At 46.4% G+C, this 27621-nt stretch overlaps 1 protein-coding gene across 16 annotated transcripts in view; it reads right to left on the bottom strand.

Moving 5' to 3' along the window:
- Nucleotides 1–1086: 1086 nt before the first annotated feature.
- Nucleotides 1087–27621, bottom strand: part of ZC3H11A (zinc finger CCCH-type containing 11A) — a 41540-nt gene continuing 15005 nt past the window's right edge. For 12 of the 16 annotated variants that reach the window (XM_051821153.2, XM_070055131.1, XM_070055126.1 and 9 more), the window contains 16 exons: nucleotides 26611–26808; nucleotides 24211–24330; nucleotides 20615–20738; nucleotides 18187–18390; nucleotides 17957–18073; nucleotides 17630–17710; nucleotides 16338–16448; nucleotides 15549–15611; nucleotides 12646–12744; nucleotides 10977–11045; nucleotides 7585–8088; nucleotides 7179–7258; nucleotides 4699–5014; nucleotides 4178–4344; nucleotides 3362–3429; nucleotides 1087–2976 (listed from right to left, as the gene is read on the bottom strand). In XM_051821153.2, the coding sequence (XP_051677113.2) occupies nucleotides 2718–2976; nucleotides 3362–3429; nucleotides 4178–4344; nucleotides 4699–5014; nucleotides 7179–7258; nucleotides 7585–8088; nucleotides 10977–11045; nucleotides 12646–12744; nucleotides 15549–15611; nucleotides 16338–16448; nucleotides 17630–17710; nucleotides 17957–18073; nucleotides 18187–18390; nucleotides 20615–20738; nucleotides 24211–24330; nucleotides 26611–26664 (2436 nt within the window). In that variant the 5' untranslated portion in view covers nucleotides 26665–26808 and the 3' untranslated portion in view covers nucleotides 1087–2717. Of the gene's footprint in view, nucleotides 2977–3361; nucleotides 3430–4177; nucleotides 4345–4698; nucleotides 5015–7178; nucleotides 7259–7584; nucleotides 8089–10976; nucleotides 11046–12645; nucleotides 12745–15548; nucleotides 15612–16337; nucleotides 16449–17629; nucleotides 17711–17956; nucleotides 18074–18186; nucleotides 18391–20614; nucleotides 20739–24210; nucleotides 24331–25346; nucleotides 25582–26610; nucleotides 26809–27621 lie in introns of all 16 variants that reach the window. The other 4 variants (XM_070055136.1, XM_070055137.1, XM_070055138.1 and 1 more) reach the window with 1 other exon arrangement.

Below are 27621 nucleotides of genomic sequence, written 5' to 3'. Positions count from 1 at the left end.
AATAAATAATAAAACAAATTTAAAAAACTAGGTTTTGCTTTGCTTGTCAAAAGCTGACTTAACCTGTTAGAACTAATTTTATACTAATAGGAAAAATCTGTGTTCTTTGGTAGCTGACAAATTTATATGTATCCCTACAACAATTAAAATCTGAAAAATCCGGCTTCTTTGGAGCTGATTTTCTCACATGCTACATGTTTATGCTTGGAAACTCTCACTTGCTGAATCTAAGATTACTTTCAGGGCTGGCATTGTGGCACAGTGAGTTAAACTGACCACTGAAAAGCTGGCATCCCGTATCTGAGTACTGCTTCAAGTCCTGGCTTCTCTGCTTTGGACCCAGCTCCCTGTTCATTTGCCTGGGAAGGCAGTGGATGACAGCCCAAGTTCTGCACCCACGTGGGAGCCCCGGATTGGAGTTCCTGGCTCCTGGCTTCAGTCTGGCCCACCCTGGCTCTTGCAGAATGTACCAGCAAATGGAGGTTCTTGCTGCCTTTTCCCCCTGCCATAAGACATTTTAAAAAAATCACTTTGTAAAAAAAAGATTTATATATTTGAATGGCAGTCAGAGAGTGGGATCTACTGCTGGTTTAGTCCCCAAATGCTCCCAACAGCCAGGAGCAGCTCTCGCCAAAACCAGTAGCCAGGAACTCCACTCAAGTCTCCCATGTGGGTGGTGGGAAGCTGGATCAGAAGTGTGGGCGAGCTGGGACCTGGACTGGCACTGTGACACGGGATGCAGACAGCCCACGCGTGGCCTAACCCACTGCACTACCATGTCCACCCTCTCTCAGGATCATTCTCAAACCTCTCCCCCTTTTAAAAAAATTACCAGCATCACTTCAGTTACGAGAAAGACTAAGCCTCAGGGTCAGGAAAAAAAAATCCTCACACAGAGTAGCCTGCAGTCTCACCTGAGGCAAACGGAGCCTGCAGGTGAGCCGCGTGTGGGGAGGTCAGGCGATGCACCCTGTGAGAGGCTGCCGAGGTCAAGTGATGTCCACAGACCTGGGGCACAGAGGCCACCAAGTCTGACGGGGCCCTTGGCTAATGTGATACAACACGACTTAGTCACCACACCGAGCCTTTCCTACACCAGTTTTATTTTAAAACACATATGAGTCTTTCTGTAATGGCAAATAGTTCAAATAATGCGAAACATGAATCATTGACTAATACAAGGGGTTTAAATATGAAACAAATTTTTTTTTTTAAAGGCGAAAGAAAGAGGTTATATACAAAACAAGGACCTGGAATCTATAAGCTGACTCCAAAAATGAAATGAACAGAAATCTGTGGTGAAGCCAGAACATTGCAGCCCTGCTGCAGAGGAGGGCGTCACACAGCATTCAGCCGGCTGACGATGGACTGGGAGAGGTGTGTCTGTACATCAATGCCAAGTCGCGGTTGTCTGTGCAGTCACCCAGCTCTTCCCAAGACTGAACGCGCAGTCCTGTGGCTTTTTTCCTTTTCCACATTCTCAACAAGGCTACAGAAGTTCAACTCTCGATGAGCCGTTCAGAACAGCAGTTCCTTAGGAGCCAACGCGACAGGTGGGCCAGACTGCCGTCTGAGCAACACAAGCGGCCACCTGCAGCCGAACAGCAGAGTGGACACGTCGTCCTCCTTCCAGCGCAGTACCCCATCCCATGTGGTTCCTTCCCAAGTCAAAACCTTGAGGTGAGATGAAGGAGACGAACATCAAGAACAGAAAATCCGTCCAGAAACGAAGGAGCTGGAAGGTATCCAATACACCCCCGAGCGTCTGGGCGCCCTGCCGCAGCACAGCGCGCCGCCACGGGCCACAGACGTTCCTGGCAGCTTCAGGAAGTTCATTTCTCTTTTCTCTCAGCTGGTTAAAGGGCACCAAATAAATACTGGGCAAGGAGAGTTTGCTGGGAAAGTTAGAAATAAAAAAGGTAACCAATTTTTGTCCCTGGGATAATTCAGTGCCGGTAAGAGGCAAGTACTAGAGAAGGGACCGCGTCCATACTAAGAAATAGCTCCTCGGACGTCACGTCTCTTACAAAGAATCCAGGGCATCCCAGAAATAGAAAATTAGTTTCAGGGGACCCCCGAGGCACTTTAAAGCCTTAAAAAATTACAGTAATAATAAGTTAGCTATTGCTCTTCAGAGGCTCGCGGGGCAGCAGGAGCAGCCACACCAGGCTCAACGAGCCGCTCCGCCCTCTGGAGCTCGGCTGAGTCCCCCGACGCTTACAAAGACACACGACGCAGCACGGACTCCGCGGGCTTTCTGTTCAGTGGCAGCAGGGAATTTGGTCCTCAACGGTAGCAGCTGTCCTCATCCATTTCCAACTCAGGTGCTATCAAGTACATCAGACAATACACAAAAGAAAGGGTACGACAACGGGCAAAAAAGCCAAAGCTGACGAACACCTCAAGGAGCCCCCAGGTCCTCTTGCCCCCTTGCGCGTGGATTCCCCGCTCAGCCTCTTCTGTGGAGTAGGGTACGACAGAACTTCTCCTCAAAGATGCCACAGTGGCATCAAGCGGACAAAATGGTTATCAAGGGACTTTAAAAATCTGACCCCAAGGAATCCAGGACACATACAGGTAATTCAGAGGTATACTTCTGATTCGGGGCAAATTCTAGACTAAAGAGATAATCATTTCAGGTAAATATTATAATAGATGAAACTAAGTCCAGTTTTTTGGTGAGTTTTTTTTTTTTTAAAGTGTTCTCACTGCCGACTTCAGCTATCGATCATTTCCGACAGCTCGAGAAGAAGGTCATCTTCATCCTTCCCTGGGTCCAGGTCAATCTCTGCTTCCAATTTGCCTCCTGAAATCTCCCATATGAGCTTCTCAAAGTCGTCCTCCACAGACAGCGGGGGCCTCCCTGTGGAGGCGGAGCTGAGCCGGCGAGTTTTCGTGGCCACCTGGGATGAGGAGGGGCCAGAGCCTTCTGGGGGTGGGGGCTCTGAAGAGGACTGAGCTGGAGGCAGCACAAGACTGCAAGGAAAAGACAAGACAGATTCTGAGAAGACCAGCCCCTCCAATGGTGACTGAACCCCCAGTCTCGGGATACACAAGCGTGAGCAGTCGCTGTGTCCGAGGACACACGTACAGAACTGTTCTAATGGTTGGAACCCAGCATTTCCGTAACTTACATTCAGCCAGGTATTAAAAACATCTTTTACATAACATAAGCAAGACATGAACAATAGTATAAAAAACAAACTTGAGTTTCATGCATTCTGGCAATTACTCTGAAAGTCCAGCAGATTTAGAGGTAGTAGCTGAACAGTACCTAGTTAAAGCTGTTTATTAGTTTTATTCCCGAGACAGCAGACACAGCAACTGTCCCAGAGCTTGGTTAAGAAGAATACGGTGTTACCTGTCTCCAGGCTCTTCTGTCCCAGGCAGGGTGACTGATGTGTCCTCCGTGAGGAGTGGGACGACAGCCTACAGAAGAAAGTGTTACAGGGACTCAGCCGGAGAGCCAACTTTTTCATTTGAGCACATTCAGTTTCTTTTTTTTCTTTTTTAAAAGATTTTATTTATCTGAGAGAGACAGAGTTACAGAGAGAAGGAGAGGCAGAAAGAACTTCCATCCACTGGTTCACTTCCCAAATGGCTGCGATGGCAGGAGCTGGGCCAATCCAAAGCCAGGAGCCAGGAGCTCCTTCCGGGTCTCCCACATGGGTGCAGAGGCCATCCTCAGCTGCTTTTCCAGGCCATTAGCAGGGAGCTGGATCAGAAGAGGAGCAGCTAGGACTTGAACCGGCGCCCATATGGGATGCCAGTGCTGCAGGTGGAGGCTTAGCCTCCCAGGGCACCACAAGGCTCACCTTGGCTATTACTCGTTCAGCCTGGCCGTTTAAGCATCAATAATACAAAAGTTGTTTCGCGACTGGCACTGTGGCAAAGCAGGTTAAGCCACCACATATGATGCTAGTACTCCATACTAAAGTACCAATTCAAGTCCTGGCTGCTCCACTTTCAGTCTAGCTTCCTGTGCACACACCTAGGAAGGCAGTGGGCAATGACTCAGGTTCCTGGGCCTTTCCACACACGTGGGAGACCCAGATGGAGTTCCTGGCTCTCGGCTTTGGCCTGGCCCAGAGGACAGAAGATGTCTCTGTCTTTCAAATAAATATATGAGCGAGTCTTCCAACAGAACCCAGCCCCACTACAGCACTCCTCTCCTTACCACAGCCGCCCTCTTGGCGGGGCTGTCCTCCAGGACACTGCTGGCGCTGAGGGGCTTCACGGCCGCCACGACAGCAGGGTGCATCTCCAGTGCCTTGCGTTTGGGAGCCAACTTGGAGGAGGAGACAACTTTAACCACGGATGGCTTCACATTCACTTTGGGTTTAACTACAAAGGTCAGAAAGTATTGGCTGTAATAGTCTCTCTCTGACATTGACAGTAACTCACAATATCAAAATTCCATCAAATTAGAAATACTACAAATAAAATCAAAACCTATCAGAAGCACACAGACTGAAAACGACCCCCAGCCTGGATGACAGGCGCTCTCACACACAGGCTCTCCTAAGGCTCGGTACTTCACCACTGTTGTCCCCTCCCTGGGGTTTCTCTTCCTCAAAGCCAGAGGGAAGACAGCCTACCGCACTTTCAAAACAGCGATGCTAAACAGAGAGGAACTCAGCTAGCTCTGCCTTTCTACAGACACTACAGCAAGACGCGACACACGCATGCAACACTCACCTTTACCTCTTTTCTCCAAGGTCTGTGCTGTACATTTCACATTCAATATCGAGTCCCCAGTCCCTAAGGTTTCCACCTCCACCTTCTGGGCTACCTTTGTGGGAAGCCGCTTGGCCAGGTGCCGTGGGCCCCCGGGCACAGCAGGGAGCACTGGTGACTCCACCCCTTGCGCAGCTCCCGGAAGCGGCGCCAGGACTGAGTTTTCCTTCTGTGCTGCTCCCTTCTCCGGCTGTTTCTGCGTGTGCTTTTCTTTCGTGGTTTCACATCTCTTGTCCTGCATTTTAGTGCTGTCAACTCCAATGGTCTCATCTGAAGCCTGAGGGCAAATCGTACAGGACAGAATTCACATCGAGTCCCTCGAACAGCCTATTTCCTTTCACTGAAGGATGGAGGGGCAGAGAGAGGGAGACAGGAGGGACACAGAGATCGTCCATCTGTGGGTTCATTTCCCAATGACACCAACAGCCAGGGCTGGGGTAGGCCAAAGCCAGGAGCTTGAAATTCAAGCTGGGTCTCCTGTGCGGCTATCAGGGACCCAGCTCCGTGACTCCTCCTCTGCTGCCTCTCACGGTAGGCCCCAGAAAGCAGCTGGGCTGGCACTGAAGCAGTCAGGACTCCAAATCAGGGTCTCTGGTAGCACTGCACCAAAGGCCCACCGCTGATTACTACTGATCAAGTAGCAAGCTAAGATCTAAGTCAGGCAGTCAGACACGACCCAGAACCTCAGGGAAATGTTCTTTATCTGATGTTAATTACATATAAATTATACGGGGCCAGCGCTAGGGTGCAGCGGGTTAATGCCCTGGCCTGAGGTGCCGGCATCACATGTGGGCACTGGTTCTAGTCCCGGCTGCTCCTCTTCCAATCTAGCTCTCTGCTGTAGCCTGGGAAAGCAGTAGAGGATGGGTCCCTGTGCCCATGTGGGGGACCCAGAGGAGGCTCCTGGCTCCTGGCTTTGGGTCAGCACAGCTCCGGCCGTTGTGGCCAATTGGGGAGTGAACCAGCGGATGGAAGACCTCTCTCTCTGTCTAACTCTCTAATTTTCGAATAAATAAAATCCTTGAAAAAAAGTATAAATTATACTTTTAAAGATGAAAGATTAGGATTAAATTTGTGTGGGAAAATAAAACCCCGATTTTTACAGGCTAGACAACCATGGCTCTAAGTCAAACATTAATTTCTAAAAACTTAAGACATAATTTTAAAAAAAGATTTATTTATCTGAAATGCAGAGTTAGAGAGAGAGGGGGCTTCCATCCTCTGGTTCACTCCTCAAATGGCTGCAACGGCCAGGGCTGCACCAGGCCAAAGCCAGGAGCCAGGAGCTTCATCCGGGCCTCCCACGTGGGTATAGGGACCCATCCTCCACTGCCTTACCAGGTGTGTTAGCAAGAACCTGTATCAGAAGTGGGGCAGCCAGGACTGCTTGAATCAGCGCCCATATGGGATGCCAGCATTGTAGATGGCAGCTTAACCTGTTACACCACAATGTTGGACCCTACACAGAGGTTTATGTGAAGATATTTTTTACAGTGTAAGAAAAAAACCTTAATGTTCAGGGGCTAGGTAAGTGGTGTAGCAATTAAGGCATCATGTGTGACGCCTGCATCCCATACTGGAGTGCCTGTTCAGGTTTCCAATGCAGCGTCCTCTTGCTGTGCACGTGGGAGGCAGCAGGTGATGGCTCAATTCCTTGAGCCACTCACATGGGAGTCCTAGATTGAGTTTCAGGCTTCTGGCTCCAGCCTGGCCCAGCCCTGGCTGTTGCAGGCATTTGGGTAATGAACCACAAATGGAAAATCCCTCTCCATCTGTCTGCTTTTCAAATAAAACAGAAACCAAAACCCCCAATGTAGCGCAACAGCTTCAATGTCAGAAACACAAATATTCATATTAATAGAGTATTATGTGGAAGGTAGAAATATTTAAATACCAGAAGGAATTACTATTACTTTCTCCGTTTTATGTATTTATTTGAGAGGGACAGAGGGAGTAAGCACGAGCAATCATGCTGGTTTCCACGTGCTGGCTCATTCCATAAATGCTTCCAACAGCTCAGAGCTGATGCCAGGATCCTGGGAATCAATCCAGGTGTACTTCACGGGTGGCAGGTGGCTGACCGGAGCCATCACTGCTGCCTCTGCCTGGTCGGCATTAGCAGGAAGCTGGCACCAGGAGCTGGTGTGGAGAACTGAGCTAAGGTACTCTATGTGGGAAGCAGGCATCCTACCTGACAAGCTTAAAGGTTAGGCCTGACACCTGCCCCCTGAAGATACATTGTGAAGTTCTCAATTATGTTCTAAACATGAATTAAACAAATTAACGTGCATGCATGCATAAACAAAGAGTTTAACAGAAATCCCAAACAAAAACCCCAACTAATGGTGGCTCCACTGGGGTTGTAGAACTAGGGAGTTTGTTCATTCTTCACCTAGCCTTTGTCTGGCGTGAATAAAACCATGTGATCATTAAAAACTCACCTCTTTAGGCTCTGTTCTACTGAGGCTCCTTTGAGAGGCAACTTCACTTCCTTCCTGAAGTTTCTTCTCTTCTTTCACACCTATGTTTACATTAAAGACAGCACTGGCTGTTATTCCTTTTAGGCTACAGCATCACAACAGAGGAAGTTAAACAAACCTTTTCGTAATGAAAATAAGAAGTCAAAGAAAATGAGAAAAAACACTGGCCCTCACAGTCCTGAAATGCACATTAAACACCAAAGGCCCACAGGGTGGTGTTATAAAGCAGCAGCTTATACTGCACTTGATCTACTAGTTTACAAAATTAGCTGCGTAAGTTCTCCAAGAAGTCCCCGGGAGACGCCCTGGCACGCTGCCCCTCGGAGTCCGACTTGGGGAAGAGGTCCTTCGGATCAGCTCTCCTTACCTGCTCTCTTGGTGATCCGAAGCAGCCGCCGGGCCCCGGGGGTGGCCTCAGGCGGAGGCTGGGAGCTGGTACTGCTCTCGCAGCTCTGCTGCACCCTCAGAGCCTTCTCCAGTTTAATTTCCTCCAGTGTCTTGATGTGCACCTCCTGCATAGACTTGGCTCTACTCACAGGCTCCTCGGATTGTCCTTTGCTGACAACTACGGCTGGCAAAACCACTGTTTTTTTAGTTTCACTGTCAGTCTTTAACTTGATGCAGGCTGTATCCTTTTTGCCTTTCTGTCTGTCAGCTTCCTGCTGCCGATGTTTTTTCTCAGCCAGGACCTCAGAGAAGGTTTTAATTCGGACAGTGGAGGAGCCTCTTGTCCCTGAAGGAGAATCATCGGCTTTTGAAGGGCCCTCTGTCTTGAGCTTGGTTTGCAATTCTCCACGTTTCTGACTGGCTCTTTCAAGAAGAATTTCTTCTAATGTCTTCACGTGGATCTCACCAACTTTATTAACTCTCTCTGTTTTCATGAGGGAAGAACATGTCATTGGACTTGGAGTTCATATTTTTTTTAATTTTATTTGACAGGCAGGCAGACAGTGAGAGAGATCGAGAGAAAGGTCTTCCTTTTCCGTTGTTGGTTCACCCACCCCCCCCCAAAATGGCTGCTACGCCTGGCGTCCTGCGCTGATCCAAAGCCAGGAGCCAGATGCTTCCTCCTGGTCTCCCATGGGGGTGCAGGGCCCAAGCACGTGGGCCATCTCCACTGTCTTCCCGGGCCACAGCAGAGAGCTGGACTAGAAGAGGGGTGACCGGGACATAATCCGGCGCCCCAACCGGGACTAGAACTTGGGTGCTGGAGCCACAGGCAGAGGATTAGCCAAGTGAGCCGTGGCGCCGGCCTGGAGTTCATCTCTTACTGATTTACCATTTCTCTTCTCTTGGATCATCACATCAGCCCAACAGAGAGGAATCTTGCAAGCAAGCAATTAAAGTGACAGACTGTAGAATTTGTTTTGTTCTCAATTTTGGATTATTGCATATTTCTGGTAGTGGCCCAGCAAGGAAAACTCTTGAAGAGAAAATTGATTTGTTTGACTATTTAGTTGCTTGGTTTTTTTTTTTTTTCTTTTCCTTTTAAAAACATTTTGCTTAAAAAAGAAAGAGAGAGATCTTCCATCTGGTACTTCACTCCTCCAATAGTCCAACAGCTGGGACCGGGCCAGCTGGAAGCCAGGAGAGGGGACTTGATGTCCAGGTCTACCATGTGGGTGGCAGGGTGCTAAGTACTTGAGCCATCACTTGCTGTCTCCCAGGGTGCACATTAGCCGGAAGCTAGAATTGGAAGTGGAGCCAGGACTTGAACCCAGGCATTCCAATGTGGCTTAACCCACTGCTCCATAATGCCTGCCCCACTGAATTATTTCTTTAGGTTTTAAATAAGAAGTCAAGTCCTTGATGTCAAGATGGCAGACTCATCTTGAAATGAGCACTCTTAAGAAAATACATGCTTAGTCACAGAAACCCTGTTTCCCTCCCCTACCAAAATTTTATCAAACTGACAGAGAAGACATTAAAAAATGCAACAAGTAAGGGCCCGAACTGTGGCGTAGGAGGTGAGCCACTGATTGCAATGCTGGCAGCCCATATGGGCACCAGAACTGGCTGCTCTTCTTCCAACCCAGCTCCCTGCTAATGCACCTGGAAAATCAACGGAAGACCCAAGTGCTTGGGCCCCTGCACACATGTGAGAGACCTGGATGGGGTGCCAGGCTCCCGGCTTCAGCTTGGCTCAGTCCTGGCTGTTGCTGCCATTTGAGGAAGGATGCCACTCTGACTTCAAATAAATAAATAAATCTTAAAGTGCCACAAAAAATTCATTTGAAGGACTCAATATTGAAGACAAGGCTGTCCCAAATCAGGTGTTTACAACAAGGCAAGAAAACTACAGCCTGTGGAGTTAATGTGGCCACCACCCAGTTCTGTTAAGTAGACTTTTGCTGGCACACAGCCAACTCATTCATTTACATATCACATATGGTGGCTGTCACACTATGACAGCAGAGTTGACTAGCTGCAACAGACACTGTGAACAGCAAATCTAAAATATTTACTATCTGACCCTTTAGAGAAAAAAACAAAAACCTGTCAATTCCTCATAGAAAACAAAGTTCATAGAAAGGAAGGCCGGAGCCGGCGCTGGCGCTGTGGCATAGCATCCCATATGGGTGCCGTTTCGAGACCTGGCTGCTCCACTTCTGATTCAGCTCTCTGCTATGGCCTGGGAAAGCAGTGAAAGATGGCCCAAGTGCTTGGGCCCCTGCACCCACATGAGAGACCCAGAAGAAGCTCCTGGCTCCTGGCTTCGGATCAGCACAGCTCTGGCCATTGCAGCCAGTTAGGGAGTGAACCAGCGGATTAAAGAACTCTCTCTCTCTCTCTCTCTCTGCCTCTCTTCTCTTTGTATAACTAACTTTCAAATAAATAAATAAATAAATCAAAAAAAAAAAAAAAAAAGAAAGAAAGAAAGAAAGAAAGGCAGGCAGGCAGGCAGGCAGGCAAGCCAAAAACAAAGGCCAGGAAAGTATAAAGGCAAGGTCAAGAGACATGGAGTTTTTTATTTTTAAAGATTTATTTATTTTATTTGAAAGAGTTACAGAGAGAGAGGAGGAGAGGCAGAGAGAGATAAAGAGAGAATAAAGAGAGAGAAGTCTTCCATCCACTGGTTCATTCCCCAATTGGCTGCAAGGGCTGGAGCTGTGTCAATCTGAAGCCAGGAGCTTCTTCCGGGTCTCCCATGCAGGTGCAGGGGCCCAAGGACTTGGGTCATCTTCCATTGCTTTCCCAGGCCACAGCAGAGAGCTGAATCAAAAGTGGAGCAGCCGGGACTAGAACTGGTGCCCATGTGGGATACTGGCACTGTAGGCGGCGGCTTTACCCGCTACGCCTCAGCACTGACCCCAGTGCTCCACTTCTGATCCAGCTCTGTGCTAATGAGCTCGGACAATCAGTGGAAGATGGTCCAGTGCTTGTGCCCTTGCAACCAGGTAGGAGACCTACAAGGAGCTGCTGGCTCCAGCCCAACCCAGCCAGGTTGTTCACGGCAGCCATTTGGGGAATGAACCAGCGGATGGAAGATCTGTCTCCCCTTCTCTCTCTCTGTAACCCGGCCTTTCAAAAAAAAAAAAAAAAAAAAAAAATTTTTTCTAAGAAGAAAACAAAAATAAAGGTGAGGATATCTACTTATAGAAACATGAAGAATGTCTGCTAGAACCGAAGGAGACAAGCACTCAGATTCAGAGGTCACTGACCCTGGGCAGAACGAACAGAAGACCTACAGGAGCAGGCGAGGGCTGGGCGCAGTGGGTTAAGCAAAGGCTTATCGAAGGAGAAAACCTCGGGTCTTACCTGTCACCTCCTCGCTGTCTGGACCAGCTGACGTGCCCAATCGCTCCTTCAGAGATTTGGACACTTGAACTGCAGAAAGAATTTCAAAAACCAAAAGCTGGGAGTGATGCTGTGGTGCAGCAGGTTGAGCCCCAGCTTGCAACTCCAGCACCCCGAATCAGAGTGTTGGCTCGAGCGCCACCTGCTGTGCCCGCACACCAGCGCTCTGCCAGTGCCCTGGGAAGGCAAGACAGCCTGAGCACAAACCAGCAGATGGAAGATCTCTGTGTATCTCCCTCTGCTCTCTGCTGCTCTGCCTTTCAAATAAGTCTTTTATTAAAAAAGGAGCCGAACCAGAGGTTTTAAAAAAATAGGTCAAATATCTTTTTCAAAATTTACAAATTACACTATACTTCTCTTCCAATAACAACAACAACAACAACAAACCACTCACAAGGTCTTACATTTTTCTTCCCCACAGAAAAGATTTTTGTGAATCAGATTGCCTAGCGCACTCTGGAAAGCTTTAAAAAACCCTACTCTTTAGATCTGAAAAGCAGCAATTACCGAAACCAGGGAAATAATTTTGTTACTGTACAATCTCCTAAAATGTTACTGGCATCAAACAGTTTTTTTCCCCCTAAATCTATTTGAAATATACTCTTCAGCTGTACGCATCTTCAAATCAATAGGCAAGGAGGAAGGGAACTTGGCAAAGAATTAGAATAACTTCTGCTTGCTCCGAGAACCCACGAAGGCCTCCAATACAAACATCTATCCATTAAAGCCTCTTGAGCTAAAGGCAAAGCACAAAGAAGGTTCCTATGTTCAAAGCCAAAACACAGTGAGAGGGGAAAAAAGTACCTGTTTATTAGTAAACAATTCCAATATTTGCAGGTCACACAGGGAGGAGCAAAGCCCTAGCCCTTGACTTGTTTCTCTCTTTCAACTACAAATCAGCAGAACTCCCGAATATCTTGATTTAGTCCACATCAATTTATAACACAAAATTTACACCACTACTCCCTTTACTCTGGCTGGTCCCAATAGTCCGTTAATCCATATCCTGATGAGGATGCTTGTCCACTTCCAACTATGCTCACATTTCAGGCAGGGTAATGGTTCTAAAATGCAAATCTGAGCCTTTGATCTCTGTTTACCACCTTTCAAACTCCAAAGCGGCTACAAAAGCTCTGTGTGATCCTCTGGTAACCAAGCTCTTCAGCCCACCCCCATCCTCCGAGTCTTGAGCACAGCGTGCTCTCTGAACTTTGTGCCTCCGCAGGAACACTCTCTGGAACACAGGCCCTGGCCCTCCAACCTCACCTAGCTCTAACTCCTGTCAGTCGCAGGGCTAAACTTCCTCCTCTGCGAACTTTCCTAGCAGGATGGCATTAGGTGTCCTTCCTTGAGCACCAGGTGCTTTTCCCCATCACAACATGTACCATGACATTCAAAGTATTTCCGTTTGCCATTATTCACAAGCTCCCAAGAAACACAATGCCATTCACTTTGTTCAATACTCAGAATCCAGCAGAGTAACTCAGAGTAATGGAATGAACTTAAACCACCAGAAAATAATGGGCTACTTTACTTAAACAGAGGAATGCAAGCCACAGCTGCCAACATGACAAGAAACAAGCGTTCTGCTGCACACACTCACAAACTGCCTTTACAGCAAGGTACCAACCTCTCTTTGGTGTTTTGTCAGTGTTTGTTTCCGGAGCTTCAACTTTCTTCCCCAGCCTCTGAGCAAGGCTGCGCTTTAAGGGAGGGTCGCTGTCACCACCTACAAATAGGGGAACTTAGTTTATTTCAAGTCAATCTTGAGCAAGGCCAAGAAATACCAGCAAAACAGATAACGCAGAATAATACTGCAGTGTTCATTCACTAGCGTTCCTGCAACTCAGCGTTACAGAGGAATATGTCCCAAAAAGAAGAGGTAAGAAAAGGGGTGAAAAACTAGAATGCACAAGTAAGTATTTCCTAAATAACTGATTAAACTACAAATGAAGGATCGTAAGCACAGGTTGAGGATGACGTTCACTTAGAAATGTGAAAAATCTTCACATACAATTAAATCTTGCCAAGTCTCACCAGAGTTACTGACAAAGGAAACACACAAAACCTTAACCAGCTAATTGCTGAATTTGTGCTAAATGTACTGGGGTGACACGGAGTACAGAAAAAGACTCGTAAAATTTCAAGTTTTCCTGCAATATGAAGACTCTGAGGGTCACACAGTCCCTCTTCAATACCAATTCTGAAAGACTCTGTAACTTGCGCAGCCACCAATCACTTACTGCTTAGTGACAAGCCAAGACCCAAATCAAATTTCCTGACTCCTGCTTATTAAAGCTGTTAAAATGTTTAACACAAGTTGTAAACCAGTTTTTAAAGATGCTTTTGGATTGCTTGATTGAAGTGATAGTCTTCACAGAATATGACTGTCACCATTTAAATTTAAATATAAAACACCAAATTGTAAAATGTGCATGTATGCTGATATCACAATAGTTTACTTCTATTTTTATTTTAATCTGAAACTTCTAGGGGCCAGCATTGTGGCCTAGTGGGTAAAAGCCTCTGCCTGCTATGCTGACATTCCATACAGGTGCCAGTTCATGTCCCGGCTGCTCCACTTCCGATCCAGCTCCCCGCTAATGTACCTGGGAAAGCAGCAGCAGATGGCTGAAGTGCCTAGGCCCCTACTCTCCATGTGGGAGACCTGGAAGAAGCTCCTAGGTTTGGCCTGGCCCAGTCCTGGCCATTGTGGCCATCTGGGGGTTGAAACAACAGATGGAAGATTTCTTTCTGTCTCTCCCTCTCTCTTTCAAATAAATCAATCAATCTTTAAAAAAAAAAAAAAAAAGTCTAAATCAGTTTCACCCAAGCTCCCAAGCTGAACAGTTTCATTTTTGGAACCCTGGCTTGGTTTGTGCTCTAAATACACAGTGACGTAATCAAATACTGCTCTTAAAATTGAAGATGGCATTTTCTTGAAACAGAGATTTCTAAAGGTTGCCTCATTTCTAAGTTCTCTTTTTGGAAATGACTACACAATCAATAATATATTCATTTAAAGATAACTTTGGGCAAGTTACTTAAACTCCACTAAGTCTGAGCTTAATCGTCAAGCTGTTTATTGTTATTTACTGAGTGCCAGGTACTACGCCCAGCTTCCACACAGCTGCTGGGATTAGTGAAAACGCATATAAAGCACTGACACACAGCAGATACTAGTAATCCTACATCATTCATAGGTATGATTTCTTCACTGCGAGTTTTTCTTTTGTTTTAAATTACTTGCTGCAATAATGGCCTAGCTGATTCAGTAACACATTCACATTCTCCAACCATCTGCAAACTTGAAATGCCACCAGTTCAGAACAGCTTTGAAGTTACAGCACTAACAGTGTCAAAGAAAACAAATGGAGATTAGATTTTAAGTACATTTAAAACAGTATTTGTTAAGGGACCTATTAAGTCAAAAAATTTTCAAAAAAATTCTTTGAGATGGACACACTAGGGCAGGTATACAATAATTTAATAACGATAAGTATTTCTATAAGCATAAAACAGCACCACTGAATTAATTAAATCACATAAGACTTTTTTAAAAAGATTTGTTTTATTTGAAAGACAAGAGTTACAGAGAGGGACAGATAGAGGTAAGAGGAGAGAGATCTTCATCTGGTGGTTCACTCCCCAAATGGCCACCAGTAGTCAAACCGGGCCAGACTGAAACCAGGAGCCAGGAGCTTCTTCTGGGTCTCCCACATGGGTACAGGGGCTCAAGCACCTGGATCATCTTCCACTGCTTTCCTAGGGGCATTAGCGGGGAGTTGGATCAGAAATGGAGCAGCCAGGACTTGAACTGGCACCCAATATGGGATGACAGCATTGTAGGCCAGTGGCTTAACCCACTATACCACATTGCTGGCCCCATAATTTTTTCCTAGGAAACTCATGCTTAAACTATCCAAAGAGAAGAGGTATTCTTTATTGTTTTTTAAATCTAGTAACTTCCAAAAAGGTTGCTATGGTCATAATGTAATCAAATTGAAGCACTTTACATTTCCACAACTTCAGGGGCCAGAGTTGTGGTGTAGCAAGTTAAGCAGTCACCTGTGATCATGGCATCCCATATAGGGGCCAGTTCAAGTCCGGCTGCTCCATTTCCAATCCAGCTCCCTGCTTTTACGCCTACAAAAGCAGTGGAGGGATGGCCCAAATACTTGGGCCCCTGCACCCATGTGGGAGACCAGGATGAGGCGCCTGGATCCAGGCCTTGGCCTGGCCCAGCCCTAACCATTACAGACATATGGGGAGTGAATCAGCAGATGGAAGATGCCTGTCTCTCCCTTTCTGTCTGCACTTTTGCCTTTCAAGTAAATAAATACATTTTTTAAAAGATTCTACAACTTCAATGATGCATACAAGAATAACACAAGGGAATCTGTTAAGTGCTTCCAGCCAAGTGTACAGGAGAAAACTGACAAACAGCATGCATGGATCTGTATAGAGTTTGGAGACAGTATGTGTCAACTCACAAACGAGCAGAAAACAGGATATACACAAAACTTATCTCACCTGCAGAGAATTTTCGTTTCCCAAGTCTCTCGGTAAGACTCAATCTAACCAACGGTTCTTCTCCTGAAACAGCAAAAACAGAATTCCTCTACCATTAGCCAGCATTGCTGTATTCAGCAACTACTATGGGTACAAAGTATGTTCTGACTTTAGTACAAGCCCACCCAAAAAGTCCTCTGTAGACCAGGTCTGTCTTAAGGAAGACTGTCACAGTAAAGAAACAAACCTGTGACAATTCACACGGCCCCAGCAGAACCAACAACACAGCAGTAAAGTGTAAGAAGATAAAGTGCTTTTAAACTGGTGATAAAAACCCAAGCTGTACTTCCGCTTATGTACTTGGGCATTAAATAAAATTGTACTCTACTCCAATGCTAACTCTTCCTCTTATCATCCCAGCAACAAGTGAACTCTCCTTCTTCCGATTCTTTGTTGTCTGAATGGCAAAAGCACTTCAATGTAATGACACACTACAGTTAACTTGTGTTGTATAGGTTTAAAACTAGTGAAAAGACTTTTACGGTTTTCTATAATTCAAAAGTTTCTTACAATTCTTTACAAATAATGTAAAGTCAATACATGTGCAAATAAACAGGACATAAATGTACGTGCATCAAGGGCTTAAACAGTGGAGTCAAGTGCACTGATTTTTCTTTTCATCCTTATATCCAATCAACATGATAAAGTCTTTATGCAAGTCCATCAAAGCTGAAACACAAACACGGGTATCTTCCAATCATACGAAAGCAGGAGTCTGACAGCTCTGAGACAAGCTAACCAGCCCTTTACCTTGTTTGCTGGACAGAGTCACTGTCCTCACCACAGTCCGCACATTCTCTTTTTCAGGACCTGGAACGGACTGAGGTTGGAGTAAGAGACCGGAAACTCCCGAAGAACCTTCTGAATGAAGCAAACAGAAGAACAGTAAGTAAGTGATGGAGAACACAGCTGTCGTAAGTCAAGAAATTGTTTTTGTGACCACATAAACCCAATGCAGCCTGCTATACGATTACAAGCCAGTTAGCCTCTCTGTTTCTTGTCTGGCTACAGGGAAATGCTGCCATTTTGGGGGAAGCCATGAGAATGTGAAAACAAATATAAAATTGTTTTGAGGACTTACGCACTCAATCACCTTTATCTACCAGTATTATTCTAAAGTTAACCTCAGGAACATAGCAGCCATTCAGGCATCTGCAAAACCTCTCACAGGTTCCTGTAAGAAAGCTTTAACAAGAGGGTTCTTGGAAGCAGCCATTAGCCTTTTTCTCTATATCACATTTCACAGTTTTCACAATTTTTATGATTGAGAACATTAATCAACCAGGCTGAGGTAAGCTCCACAAAGCAATCCTATAGGAAGATCTCTGCTATACAAAATAAGAATTCCCTCTTTTTATGGTTCTTTTTGTTAAGACTTATTTATTTATTTGAGAGGTGGAGTTAGAAAGAGCTATCTTCCATGTGCTGATTCTGCTCTCCAAATGGCCACAATGACTGGGGCAGGGACAAACCAAAGACAGGAGCTTTTTCTGGATCTCCATGTGGGTGCAGGGGCCCAAGGACTTGGGCCATCCTCTGCTGTTTTCCCAGGCACATTAACAGGGAGCTGGATTAGCAGTGGAGCAGCCAGGACTCAAACCAGCACCCATATGGATGCCAGTGCTGTAGGCCACAGCTTTAACCTGCTAAGCCACAGCACCAGCCCCTGTTATGGTTCCTAGATGGTGCTCTTTAGAGACAGATGGCTTTTAGGTGCCTTATTTATTATATGTACTTAGCTGAATCATTAGGAACCAAAACAATTTAAAAAGCAAACACAATTTAAGTAAATCTGTTTTACTTCAAACAGGCCACAGAAATCAAAATTGATACGAGGACTTCAGAAATTAGAAAACTGAATTAAAAGGTAAATTTATTTTAGTGCAAAATGTTTTTGAAATTCATGCAGTTTCTTCAGAAAGCACATTCCCATGGACTTTCTTGAAGACGCCCACTTGTGCTCATGATGGCTGCTGCTTCCAGAAGTGCCCCTAACATCCTTCTCCAGCCGCAGGCTGGGGCCAGACTGTGGGCTGACTTACCACCTTGCTTCTTGGATTTTTCCTTCATCTTCTTTGATTTAATTTCCTCCAGAGTTTTTATTCCAAAATTCAAACATTCACCTGAGAAACCCAAATGAAAATCAGATGAGCAACTGCAGCCTCTTTGCCCTTGCATTTCACCTGTACATAGCAGATATTGGAGTATTTTTGGAATAAATGATTAAAACAAAGTACAGATGAGCACAGCATGGGGGAGGGAAGGGACTGGTGAGTGAGTGACTGTGAGCTAAACTTCAGGCAGTCGAAGTGATCTGGACACATCAAAAATAATGCTGAGACTTAGCAACCACGCAGTCTTCCGCTTACCTTGCTTTAAGTTCACCCCAGGTTTCCGGGCAGAAGCCACTCGTAATCCATTATGAACTTCAGGAGTTGGCTGTAGGGTGGGCGTTTTGGTTTCATCACCCTCCTCAGAAAACTGATCTGTCAACATTTAAGACACAGCAACGATTAAACACTCACGTGGAGCTGCAGTTCAAGGTTCCACCCAGCGATGCTGACTACCCATCTGCCATAAGAAAAGAACTATCACTCACCATCATCATCTTCGTCATCATCTGCAGCATTGATTACAACTGGGGGGTGTGTGGGGCTGGGAACATTTTCAGAGCTCTCTACTTTCATGACACTCCGCAGCTGAGGGCAGGGATTGGACTGGACGGACAACTTGTTCTGCTGAGCTGTGAGCTGGCTCGTCTTCACTTCCTCTTCTGGAGACTCGGTTACAGTGGGCAACACAGCTGGACAAACAAAACAGGCGTAAGTCAAAAGCAGAAGATATAATCTCAATTCATCAAAAATCTCCGTCCATCTTCCCACTTAAGTTCCAAACTCTCAGGAAGGGAAATTTTTTTTAGATTTATTTATTTGAAAGGCAGAGTTACAGAGAGAAACAGAAAGAGACAGAAAGAGATTGTCCACCCACTGGTTCACTCTCCAAATGTCTGTAACAGCTGGGGCTGGGCCAGGGCCAGTCAGAAGCCCATAGCCAGGAGCTTCATTCCAGTATCCCACCTGGCAGGCAGGAGCCTAAGCACATGGGCCATCCTCCACTGCTTTCCCAGGCACATCAGCAGGGAGCTGGATCAGAAGTGGAACAGCTGAGACTCAAATCAACCCAGTGCTCATACTGAATGCTGGTGTCACAGACAGAGGCTTAACCTGCTGTGCTACAGTATCAGTCCCAGAAAATGTGCTTTCAATAACTCTTCATGGTACAAAAAGGTTCAAAACAGAATGAACATAGGGCCAGACACTCAGTATCTATTTGCACATTCCAAACATTTACTCCTGGGCGGTTTGCTCAGCAAAGATGTAGCTTTTACAAGTCAGCAGTTGGTGCCAGTGTTGGGGCGCCGTGGGCTAAACTGCTGTCTGTGACACCAGCATTCCACATGAGAGCACTGCAGTTCCAGCTGCTCCACTTTTGACCCAGCTCCTGGCTAACCCACCTGAGAAAGCAGTGGAGGATGGCCCAAGTACTTGGGTACCTGTGACTCACGTAGAACCAGACGGAGTTCCTGGCCTTGGCATGGCCCAATGGCTCTGACCATTGCAGCCAGGTAGGAAGTGAGCCAGCGGCCTCTGTGCCTCACCTTCTTATTTTTTGGAAGATTTATTTATTTATTTGAAAGGCAGATTTGCAGAGGCAGAGAGAGAGAGAGAGAGAGAAAGGGTCTTCCATCCACTGGTTCACTCCCCAAGTGGCTGCAACAGCTGGAGCTGTGCTGATCCAAAGCCAGGGGCCAGGCAGGAGCTTCTTCCAGGTCTCCTACATGGGTGCAAGGGCCTAAGCATTTGGGCCAACTTCTACTGCTTTCCCAGGCCATTAGCAGAGAACTGGATTGAAAGTGGAGCAGCCGGGACTCGAACCGGCACCCATAGGGGATGCTGGCACTGCAGGTGGCGACTTTACCCACTATACCACAGCGCTGGCGCCTCCGATTCTCTTATGGTCACTTTGCCTTTCAAACAAAATAAACCTAAGAGACAGAGAGAGAGAAACATTCACTCCCTCTTTGGTTGTTTGAACCAAAGCAGAAGAGTGAGCCTACATTTCCCTCCTAGAGGTCAAAGATATGGCATCAAATTGTTATCACATAGATGTGGCCTTTAAATGGTGAAAAATCCCAATAGGAAATTGTTTCAAAGGGATTTTACAAAGAAATAATACTAGTTTTGTATAGGGTATATGTTCTATTTTAGCCCAGAGCAAGTCTGGCAAACTTTCCTGCCACATTAATATTTTAGGCCTTGTGAGCCATAAAGTGTCTGTCTCAATTACAGAATCCTGTAACAGTAGCACAAAACTGACTGTAAAAATGTGTAGATGAAGGGCAAGGCCATTCCAATAAAACTTTATTTTGCAAAATAGGAAGAGCACTAGATCTGCCAACTCCTGGTATGGAGAAACAAGTTTCTCCTGAAAATCTCTGGTAAGAAAATGAAAAAAGAAGTAAGCTGCATGATCTAAGTCAGCATGCTAAGAAATACTTGTTTCCAGGGCCAGCACTGTGGCATAGGAGGTTAAGCCTCTGTCTTCAGTGCCGGCATCCCATATGGACACAGCATCAAGTCCCGGCTGCTCCACTTCCAATCAGCATCCTGCTTATGCACCTGGGAAAGCAGAAGATGGCCCAAGTGCTTGGGCCCTTGCACCCTTGTGGGAGACACAGGTGAAGCTCGGCAGAGCTCTGGCCACTGCAGTCATTTGGGGAGTGAACCACTATATCTCTCTAGCCTCCTCTTTGTATCTCTACCTTGCAAATAAATAAATAAAAAAAAAAGAAGAAGAAATATTTGGTTCCATGGCCACATGCAAGTCATCTGACTTTCACAGGGTTCAGTTCACCCTTTTGTTAAGTGGAACTACTATTCTCCCATTAAACAAAGATTTCACACAGTACGCATAATAGGTATTCACTAAATATTAATTATTCTTTTAAAATTAAAAAGTGATCTCACTTTTGCTTGGAGGTAGGAAAAGGCCATCAACATAACGTCCTCTGTTGTGGTGGAAAGCGCAGTTTAATTTTTGACATCCCATTGGCTGGTTTTCCCAATAACAAGGAATTTCACTGCGTTTTTTCTGTAAGAGGGAAGAGCATAGTTTTCAAATAAAGTGTGAAGTGAGACCTATATTTTTTCAACAATTCGTTTTGTGGTTCAAAGCCATTCTATTAGACACAGCTCCAAAATTCTGCAAACAACCAAAACTTGTATCAACACTAGAATGCATAAATACATTGTATTCACACAACATAATGTCCTCCAGTAATTAGAAGGTGTCGCTCCCCCTCTTCGTGGAGGAATGACACAAGACCCTGCGCTGTTCTTTCGTCTGCTCGGCCCTCCCCGGGTTTGCTGCTGGTTCTTCCCGGGTTGGCTACTATCCCTTCCACCTCCGTGGAAGGGCAGTTCCCCCTGGCCGCATTCCCCACTTCCGCAGGGGAGCGGCACACCGCCGGCCGGCTTTCTCGGGGGCTGCACGGGTTCCCTTAGATGTTCCCCATAGATGTTCCTGGTGCATGCCGTCTCTCTCCTCCTTTATAGTCCTCCTCCGCCAATCCCAACTCGGCTGCCCACACGCCGAGTACGCCGCTCTCCAATCAGGAGCAAGTCCTACAGTCTATTAGCTGAACTGGAGGCAGCTGTGCGGAAGCTGTTTACTTCTCTCCCAGCGCCATATTGTGGGAGAGCAGATGCATAGAATAAGTCTTAATTCCAGTAACTCAGTCTAGTCCGGCTGCTCCCCACAAGAAGGAATTAACTATTGTTACACACTATCACTATCACACAAAGTTACAGAGAGAAAGGGAGAGACAGAGTTTTTCCATCTGCTGGTTCACTCCCCAAATGGCCGCAACAGCCAGGGCTGGGCCAATCCAAAGTCATGAGCCAGGAGCCAGGTCTCCCATGTGGGTGCAGGGGGTCCAAACATTTGGGCCATCTTCTGCTGCTTTCCCAGGCCATTAGCAGGGATCTGGATTGGAAGTGGAGCGGCCAGGACTCAAATCAATGCCCATACAGGATGCTGGCACGGCAGGCAGCAGCTTTACTCGCTCCGCTAAAGCACTGGCCCCCAACTTCATTTCTGACCCAGTTCCCTGCTAATGCACATCCTGGAAGACAACAGGTGACAGCTTGGGCACCTGGACCCCTGCCCCCACGTGGGAGCCCTACACGGAGTTCAGGGCTCCTGGCTTCGGCCTGGCTCAGCCCTGGTTGTTGTAGGCATTTGGGACTTAAACCAGTAGATGAAAAGATCTCCTCTGTCCTCTGCTTTTCAAGTAAAGTGAACATTTAATAAACAGAAATTCAAAGAGGCCAATGCCATTAAAAACAAACGCCAGCAACAACAAAAAGTTCAAGTCTGTTTCTACCTGCTGTTCTTCACTAAAAGGAACCAGAGTACACTGGAGAAATGACGGACTCCAGAGCAGGAGCAGGACAAGTAAAAGCCTAGAAAATCTTGTCAGGCCAAACAACAAAGAAGTATTCCAAGAATGATGGATGTCCTATTAATTCAAATAAATAACTGGAAAAAGTTGAAAGAAATGGTTCTTTACAGTTTCGAAATAGTCCTTTACAAAATAATTATTAAATACAAAAAGAAAAACTTTATAATGAAGCAATCTGACAGATATGATGTTGATCCGGTGACCAAAGGTCATCACCAGTAATGAGCAGGCTGGCCTTGCGGTGCAGTAGGGTAAGCCTGCAATGCCAGCATCCCATGGGGTGCTGGTTTCTGTCCTGGCTGCTTCACTTCCAATCCAGCTCCCTGCTAATGTGCCTGGGAAAGCTGTGGAAGATGCCCAAGTGCCTGGGCCCCTGCACCCACGTGGGAGACCTGGAAGCTCTTTGGTTCAGCTTGGTTCAGCACTGGATGCTGCCGCCACTTGGAGAGTGAAATAGCAGATAGAAAACAGCATCTCTTTCTCTCTACCTTTCCATCTCTGTAACTCTGCTTTTCAAAGAAATAAATGTTAAAAAAAAAAAAAAAATCTGCCTGACTCTTCCAAATAGAAGAGGAATCAAAAAAAGAGTAATGAGAACATTAAAATCATGTCATCTGATGGTGTGTAATCATAATTCTGCTACAGACACAGTCTTAATTTAGTAATGAGGAGATATAGGCAAATGCTAATTTAGGGACATCTGACAAAGTAACTGGGCTATCACTACCAAAAATATCAAGGTCAATGACAGGCAGACACAGATGGATCCAATGCTCTCTGCTGAAGGCACCTGAGGCGGCAGGATGACAGCACGCAGCACCTGAGTCTGGACTTGCTCCTTCCACAGCACAGACACTGCTGGGACAACTGGCGACTCCGCTGGGATCAGGATTCAATGGAAGTAACACATCAATATTCATTTTCTAATTTTGATGGTTGTAATGTGACTATGTGGGAGAATGTCCTTATTTGTAGGAAATGCTCAAAGTTTGGAAGTGACAGAGAATGGCATTTATTCCCAAATCCCTTAGAAAAGAAATTTTATCCTGTATTGGCAACTTCTGAGTTTAAAATTTTTAAAAAAGGGCCGGCGCCGCGGCTCACTAGGCTAATCCTCCGCCTAGCGGCGCCGGCACACCAGGTTCTAGTCCCGGTCGGGGCGCCGGATTCTGTCCCGGTTGCCCCTCTTCCAGGCCAGCTCTCTGCTGTGGCCAGGGAGTGCAGTGGAGGATGGCCCAAGTGCTTAGGCCCTGCACCCCATGGGAGACCAGGAGAAGCACCTGGCTCCTGCCATCGGATCAGCGCGGTGCGCCGGCCGCAGTGCGCCAGCCGTGGCGGCCATTGGAGGGTGAACCAACGGCAAAGGAAGACCTTTCTCTCTCTCTCTCTCTCACTGTCCACTCTGCCTGTCAAAAAAAAATAAAAATAAATTAAAAAAAAAATGCAGTTAAAAAAAAAAAGGACGAATTTTCCCTAATTTAAATATACACAACATTTTTAAGCTTACATATACTACCCAACTGCCTTCTAGAAAAATTATACCAATTCCAGTTCCTTACCATTGAGATATTAAGTGAGCATTAATATCATAGGCAGTTTCACTGGATCATTAAAAAAAAAATCAACCTCCATGTTACAACATATAAAGCAAAGTATAACTTTTGTCCTTTTTTTATTTTTTAAATATATATATTTTTTTGACAGGCAGAGTGGACAGTGAGAGAGAGAGATAGAGAGAAAGGTCTTCCTTTGCCAGTTGGTTCACCCTCCAAAGGCCGCTGCGGCTGGCACGCTGTGGCCGGCGCACCACGCTGATCCAAAGGCAGGAGCCAGGTGCTTCTCCTGGTCTCCCATGGGGTGCAGGGCCCAAGCACTTGGGCCATCCTCCACTGCACTCCCTGGCCACAGCAGAGAGCTGGCCTGGAAGAGGGGCAACCGGGACAGAATCCGGCGCCCCGACCGGGACTAGAACCCGGTGTGCCGGCGCCGCAAGGCGGAGGATTAGCCTGTTGAGCCACGGCACCAGCAACTTCTGTCCTTACAAGGCCCACCATGACCCCAGACTATTAGTATATTATGATGATGCAAATCGAAACCTACATCAATCTCCATGTGCCGAAACCTGCACACTTGTCGAAAGCAGCGCCCTTCTTGCCATAGCGTGCAAACAGTTTCATTTCCTAGTGCAGCTTCACAGTGACGGAACGGGCAGCTATCACCCTGTAAACAAAGAGTGGACTCAGAACAGAACTGTGGTACTCAAACACAACCCAGTAAAATGCCCACACATTTCCTGCAATTGAGAGAAGCACAAACTGGTAAGGAGCAAAGTAGATGGGATGACAAGGACATGCTGAGAGCAACAAGCTTCCTACAGCATATTCCTTGCTAGCACCTTTCATCCACTCTGACATGAATGACACTTCCCAGTACTCCTGTAAAATACACACACACACACACACACATCTTAAAGATGTATTTATTTATTTATTTGAAAGGCAAAATTACAGAGACAGAAGCAGAGTCTATAAAATATATTTTTAAAGAATACCTAAGGGGGCCGGCGCCGCGGCTCACTAGGCTAATCCTCCGCCTAGTGGCGCCGGCACACCAGGTTCTAGTCCCGGTCGGGGCACCTGATTCTGTCCCGGTTGCCCCTCTTCCAGGCCAGCTCTCTGCTGTGGCCCAGGAGTGCAGTGGAGGATGGCCCAAGTGCTTGGGCCCTGCACCCCATGGGAGACCAGGAGAAGCACCTGGCTCCTGCCATCGGATCAGCGCAGTGCGCCGGCCGCGGCGGCCAATGGAGGGTGAGCCAACGGCAAAGGAAAACCTTTCTGTCTCTCTCTCTCACTGTCCACTCTGCCTGTCAAAAAAAATAAAAAATATCCTCCGCCTAGCGGCGCCGGCACACCGGGTTCTAGTCCCGGTCGGGGCACCGGATTCTGTCCCGGTTGCCCCTCTTCCAGGCCAGCCCTCTGCTGTGGCCAGGGAGTGCAGTGGAGGATGGCCCAGGTGCTTGGGCCCTGCACCCCATGGGAGACCAGGAAAAGCACCTGGCTCCTGGCTCCTGCCATCGGATCAGCGCGGTGCGCCGGCCACAGCGCGCCGGCCGCGGCGGCCATTGGAGGGTGAACCAACGGCAAAGGAAGACCTTTCTCTCTGTCTCTCTCTCTCTCACTGTCCACTCTGCCTGTCAAAAAAAAAAAAAAAAAAAATTAAAAATAAAAAAAGCATACCTAAGGGGCCGGTGCTGTGGCATAGCGGGAATAGCCACTGCCTGCAGTGCCAGCATCCCATATGGGCGCCGGTTCGTGTCCCAGCTGCTCCACTTCCGATCCAGCTCTCTGCTATGGCCTGGGAAAGCAGCAGAAGATGGCCCACATCCTTGGGCCCCTGTGCCCACATGGGAGACCCGGAAGAAGCTACAGACTCCTGGCTTTAGATCAGCCCAGCTTCAGCCACTGCTGCCATCTGGGGAATAAACCATCGGATGGAAGACTTCTCTCTCTCTCTCTCTCTCTCTCTGTGCCTCTTTCTCTCTATAACTCTGCCTCTCAAATAAATAAATCCTTAAAAAAAAAAAAAAAAAAAAAAAAAAGACGACCTGAAGGGCTGGCATTGGGACAGTGGGCTACACTGCTGCCTACTGCAATGTTTGCGTATCAGAGAGCTGGTTCAAGTCCCAGCTGCTCTACTTCCTATTAATGCACAAGGAAGGCAGCAGGTGGCTCAGGAGCGTGGACCCCTGCCACCCTACATGGGAGGCCTGGATGTAGTTTCCTGGCTCCTGGCTTCAGCCTTGCCAGACCTGGCTGCTGTGGCTATTAGGGGAGTGAACCAGTAGATGGAAGCAGGTAAAAACAAATAAATAATACACATCTAAGAAGCTAAGTATAATTAGCATATAATTAACATAATTATGTTCCTCTATATACTTTATACAGCGGCAATATCTAAAACAAAATGCTACTGCTGTGCAAAGTGCTAATAAATGAAATTATCAGGACATGGATGACATGGACTTTTGAGCAAAGCAAAATGATTTAAGGAAGTTTTTAACAGCATAAATTTATAGAACTAGTCAAAAGCAACAGAAAATAGCAGATATACACAAATAGTGTTATAGAAGTGGGGAAAAAAAAGTAAATGTTGACAAAGAAAAAGCAAAAAAGCTGCCAAAGCATATTTAGAAAGATGGCTTTATACTTTTGGCAGCAGGAAATCTGGAAAAAGAGGAGGTCAAATTCAACCCAAAACAGTTTCTAGAAGTACAATACAATTTACCCACCCAACTGAATAAAATCATATAAAATTAAAGTTAGCAAGGTGAAAGGTCCCATTTCATAGGACTCTAAACAAGCCACAGGGAAGGGTCCCATTTCACAGGACTCTAAACAGGTAACTGTGGAAAACACACATGCAGTGCTGACTGCCCGTCATGGGCTTTCTCTTCTGTAGAACTTGAGAAAATTAGTTAAAAACAACTTAGGATGATCTTACTTTGGTACATGTAGAATAGAAAAAAAAATAGCAATCTTCTCCTTGATTGGGCATGCTGGGTAAATTCTCAGACCAGGAGTGGCTTCTTCAAACAAGCCACTGCTTCCTCAAGGTGAGGACCAGCTCCACGTCCTCTTGCAATGGGTTTATTCTTCCAAATGACAATTCACTCACAGAAATCGTCTTTACAATGTAATCCTAAAATGAGAAGACAATCAATTAAGTATTTCAGGGAAATTCTTCCAACTTCTTCCTCCAAATCACCTCGATTAATGAGACACTGCTAAAATCAAATTTTAATTATACTAACGCTTGGTTTGCCTTATACAGAGTCTTGCAAGCATGCTGAATATGAAGACTGAATACTGTATATTCCAACTGACAAGGTAACACTTTTGGTAAGGACTGCAATACGTTCCTTTCTTTTATTTCTCTAGGTCTTTTTTTTTTTTTTTTTTTTGTAATTTATTTGACAGATAGAGTTAGACAGTGAGAGAGAGAGAGAGAGAGAGAAAGAGAAAGGTCTTCCTTCCGTTGGTCCACTCCCCAAATGGCCACTACGGCCAGCACTGCACCAATCCAAAGCCAGGAGCCAGGTGCTTCCTCCTGGTCTCCCATGTGGGTGCAGGTGCCAAAGCACTTGTGCCATCCTCCACTGCCTTCCCGGGGCCACAGCAGAGAGAGCTGGACTGGAAGAGGAGCAGCCGGGACTAGAACCTGGCGCCCATATGGGATGCCGGCGCTGCAGGTGGAGGATTAGCCAAGTGAGCCACAGCGCCAGCCACCTCTAGGTCTTCTTAACGTTGCTTCAGCAAACAATTAAGCACTGCTAACTAAACAAATGATCTGTAGTTTAGATTAGATTATGCCCGCTTACATTCATTTACACATGATACATGCTAAATTTATATTCCTGGGGACCGGCTCTGTGGCACAGTGATCTAAAGCCCTGGCCTGAAGCACAGGCATCCCATATGGGCGCCGGTTCTAGTCCTGGCAGCTCCTCTTCCA

This window comes from Oryctolagus cuniculus, chromosome 13, assembly GCF_964237555.1.
Source record: "Oryctolagus cuniculus chromosome 13, mOryCun1.1, whole genome shotgun sequence".
Taxonomy (NCBI): domain Eukaryota; kingdom Metazoa; phylum Chordata; class Mammalia; order Lagomorpha; family Leporidae; genus Oryctolagus; species Oryctolagus cuniculus.
The sequence above is the reverse complement of the archived record's forward strand: the minus strand, read 5'-3'. Positions and strand labels throughout refer to the sequence as shown.